General features: G+C 36.9%; 1 protein-coding gene across 1 annotated transcript; it reads right to left on the bottom strand.

The window, feature by feature from the left end:
* Window positions 1-2841: 2841 nt before the first annotated feature.
* On the bottom strand, window positions 2842-3888 carry LOC133047060 (trace amine-associated receptor 7a-like). The gene has a single exon (XM_061130089.1). The coding sequence runs from the start codon at window positions 3886-3888 to the stop codon at window positions 2842-2844; it is 1047 nt and encodes a 348-aa protein (XP_060986072.1).
* Between the last annotated feature and the right edge of the window lie 714 nt (window positions 3889-4602).

Genomic DNA, 4602 nt, shown 5'->3' with positions numbered 1-4602 from the left:
TCATGCTTTGACATGGATTATTCTCCAAATTACTATGCAGAGTGAAATAATTCAGACAAAAATGAGTATATATAAGGTATAACTGTATTTATATAAAATGCTAGAAGTACAAACTAGTATAGTGTGACATAAAGTGGATCAGCGGCTGCCTGGGGATGCAGGAGGGTTGAGTGTGTAGGGGTGAGCAGGAAGGACATTGCAAAGGACATGAAGGAATTTGAGGAGACATGTAGGTTCAGTCTTGATCTTGGTGGTGATTTTATAGGTGTCTACAAATGTTAAAGCTTATCAAATTGTACAGTTTAAATATGTTCAATTTAGAGTTCATTATGAAAAATATGAAATTATGAGCTTTTCTATTAAAAAAATTTAAATATGGGGAGTTCCCTGGTGGTCCAGTGGTTAGGAATCAATGTTTTCATTTCCATGGCCTGGGTTCAAAACCTGATGGGCTAACTGAGATTTCTGTAAGCCATGTGGTGCAGCCAAGAAAAATTTAAAATTACTTAAGTAATTATTTTAAAGGGATGGTCCAGAATAGATCATCTCAAAGTAACCTTCAGTTTTATTATTTTGTACATTTATCACAGCAGACTAACAACTGAATGGCCAAGAAACAGTGACCAGTTTGATTTTCTTGGTGTACGAAGTTTTCTGTCTCTGATTTCATCTCCAAATGTCTGACAGAGAGGGATGCTCTTTCCAGAGATACATCCCAATAACCACAAAATAAGTGTGAAGTGTCTGTAATTTGGATATCTCAATAAGCACTATGATGCATAAATAATTATTTCTTTTATATACTCATGCACATAAATGAGTAGAAGCTTGTGTTTTTAGAAAGAAAGTTATGAAATATTTACCAAGATAGAATGATATGTTGATCTGGGAAAGACAGGAGTAAAATTAAATCATTTGTTAAATACATGTGAAAAGTGACTTAAAAAATGGAAAGACAAGTGTAAAAGTATTAAACTAGATGTTAGAAGTGCTTATGTGAATCCAGAAGCTTTACGATATTCAGCAGATTTTGTAAGCACTTTGTAGCTTTTTCTAATTTTAAAATGGTCGGTATGATTTCTCTATAGCTTGTGGCACAGGATTAGAGAAAGTTACTACATTGAAAGCATTAAATCAAAATAAATTGATGATTTTCAGTGTTGGAAGAGTTGCATATAAACTAATACTAAGCGGTCTAGGGTGCCTTTAAATTATCTGTATCATCTTTAATCATAAAATGAAGATGAAGGAGTTTCACTCAAGCATAGTATATTCAGAAAAAATTCACTGTCTCAGGAAAGGATTACTAGCTTAAAGCATTTGTTTAATAATAGAAATGATGTGCTCATATATTTCTGATTTATATCAAGCAAGAAATTAAAGAAAAATAACAAGAATATTTTGATATGTATTCGCTCTTGCCCCAAAGACATGATTCTCTGATTTTTAAATTTTGATGTCTGGTTACAACAAACTAAAAGTTAGAAGAGAATCAAGCAATTAACTCATTCAGTGCATGGGACACACAGCACCCTCCAATCTTAGGACCAAGAACAAGTCTTCATGTCTGAAAAGCTGGTGAATGTTATACAAACTGAATAGCTTAACTTATCCAATGTGAATTGCTTAAATTAATTCAGTTTCAAATCTGTGGGTCACACAAAACGTGTTTACCAGCCTCTCTATCATCATTTATCGCCTTCATTTCACTTTTCTATTCTTTTGGGTGTTTTTTAATTTGGACATTTCATGTGAATCATTGAAAGCCCTTATAAATAATTTTGGTACCTCTAATCACTATACTTTAATAAAATAAATGTTTAAAAAATAATATTTGGGTACAGTGCAAAAGTGAACAAATATTAAATTAATTTAAGATAAAGTACAGTCATGAGTGACAGTCTTAAAACCCATGTTCTAAACATATGTTAACTGGTAAAATTACTGACCCAAAATGAAATTGTAGGAGTAGACTTAATCAGTGTAAAGAAGCTTACTGAATAATCAAATCCTGTTAATGACACCAATCACCTTTCCCATAGTAAATAATTAAATGGGTGTTATAGTCACTCTTTCTCTCTGGTTGATTTTACTGACTCTGAGATCGTATTTCTGGACCACAGATCTGAGCCCCTGACAGTGCGGAGTCACTACTTTACCCTCCCTGAGCTAGGATGTCTCTGAGTACGCCCCAGCTGCATGTACATTTTAAAGGAAAAGTATTACAACCACAAAAATACAAAGAGAAGTAGTAACCAAGGTCTGAACTATTATAAAGCAATGAAGGGAGGATTTAGGGTAATAGACATAGTAGGTTTTTGTTTTTTTTTTCCTATACATTCTTTTCGGCTTCTCTGATAGCTCAGTTGGTAAAGAATCTGCAATGCAGGAGACCCCAGTTCGATTCCTGGGTAGGGAAGATCCACCAGAGGAGAAATAGGATCCCACTTCAGTATTTTGACCTGTAGAGTTTGGGATGGCAAAGAGTCAGACACGACCGAACGACTTTCACATTCTTTATATATTCTTTTAAATTTTCTCAAGAATGCTACAAAGGAGAGGTTATTAACTAGAGACATACAGTGATGTTCAGAGAGTGGAAGCAGCCCAAGATCGGTGTTAAGTTGCCATGTTTCTGGCTCCAATGTCATGCTGTTTCCATTACATACAGGGTTTTATGCTGTATACCAAAGGATGATGAAACTGAATTTAAGTGTTTCGGTCAAATTTGAAGCATAATTTATTTTACATTAGAAGACCTTAGACACATATGACTAAATTTTCTACCCAGCATGTGTTCACTGTGAATCTACTATCAATTCCTCCATCTAAAATGTAGACTTACATAGAAAATAAATTTACTGTTGAGGAATTCTCTCTCAAGACTTTGCCAGTGACAATGAGTTTGATGGCTTTTCGAAACCAAGGATAAAAGAAAGCATAAATCAAGGGGTTCATAGCTGAGTTATAATAAGCAACCCAAACCAGTATTTCATAAACATATGTGGGAGTGATGAAACCTAGGAAGGCATCAATGATGGAATCCAGGAAGTAAGGTAGCCAGGAGATCAGAAACGCTAGCACTGCGACGCCCAGCGTTCTTGCAGCCTTTCTCTCCCTCTTGGCCACTCTGTCTTGGTAGCTGTCTGAGCATCGCCCAGTCTTATTGCTCAGACTCTCAATTTTTCTAGCCTGTTGTTTAGCAATAAGGAAAATCTTGGAATAAAGAACTATCATCACAAGAGTGGGGATGAAAAATAAAAGGAAATTCACCAATACCCAACTCTGATTCACTGCAAATTGACAGCCTCCCACGCAGGTGAGAGCACTTACTAGATCCTCCAGGCCAGCTGCATTTGCTCCTGTGCCAAAAAGAGAAAAAGAATAAATAATCGAAAAGAGCCAGGAGAAGGCAATACACAAGCCAGAAACAGACACAGTGACCCTGGCTGGATAGACCAGGGGGTCAGAGACGGCAATGTACCTGTCCAGAGAGATAAAGCACAAGTGGTAGATGGAAGCGTAACAGAATGAGCCTTCAAAACAAGAGTGGAGTTGACAGTAACGCTGCCCAAAGTACCAGCAGCTCTCCACGGACCTCACTGTGCTGAAGGGCATCACAGTCACTCCCACCATGAAGTCTGCACAGGCCAGAGAGGTGATCAAGAAATTGGTTGGAGAATGCAGCTGCTTGAAGTGGAGAATGGACATCATTACCAAGAGGTTTCCAAATACAGCCAGCACAGTTCCAAAGCCAAACACCGTGTAGAGGATGAGGCGGGGACCTGGCGAGTAGGGGGTTTTCACACAAGATCCGTTCAGGTGCTCATAGCAGAGCGGCACGGCTGCAACGCCGGGTGAGCTGCTGTTCATGATGCTGCTGCCCATAGCTCGTAACATCTGCAGAAGTTCTGCTCCTTTTCAGTCACACAAAATAGAGCAGTTTATATTTCCTGGTGGGAGAGAAAAGATAGCTCTGAACTGATTATTTTTGTTATAATTACCAAACATTATAGCATGACCTGTCATGTATTTATGTTAGTTTTAATCTCTGAACATATTAAATAACTGTATACTGAATTTGAATTTAATTTTTGAATATAAAGTAATATTTTTATACTTAAAATGTACTATGAAACAATTTTCTAAATTGAATAATAATTTAACTTCAAATAAATCTGTTGCAAATTTTCTTTTCCCACAAAAGATGTCTCGTCTTATAATTTATCAACACTCTTTTATTACCTGGCTGATGTTTGGGGGGATGTTCCTCTTTGTCAAAGTTAGCATGGTGCGTATTGATTTGTTAGTCACTTATTACCTTTTAGGGAAGCCCATATAATGCCAGTGGTAAAACTTCTGCCTGCCAATGCAGGAGATGCAAAAGGCGCAGGTTACCTTTCACTACCCACCTCCAAACTATTTAAAAAGTTAATGCCAAAACCCCCCAAGGAAGCACAGCCAAATCCCAGATCCAAAATCATCTACAGCGGAGTCCCTATGGTGCAAGCTGTGAAGAAGAAGAAACTTACACTTAATAATCTCCAATTAAAATTTATTTTTTGATGTAGAGTAGCATGGATACAAAATCCAAGGAAAAAA

This window comes from Dama dama, chromosome 26, assembly GCF_033118175.1.
Source record: "Dama dama isolate Ldn47 chromosome 26, ASM3311817v1, whole genome shotgun sequence".
NCBI classification, from domain to species: Eukaryota; Metazoa; Chordata; class Mammalia; order Artiodactyla; family Cervidae; genus Dama; species Dama dama.
Note: the sequence above shows the minus strand (reverse complement) of the source record. Positions and strands in the feature narration are given on the sequence as shown.

Excerpts from the sequence above, each read along its gene's own strand:
- LOC133047060 (XM_061130089.1), bottom strand. The coding sequence starts at position 3,888 with ATGGGCAGCAGCATCATGAACAGCAGCTCACCCGGCGTTGCAGCCGTG.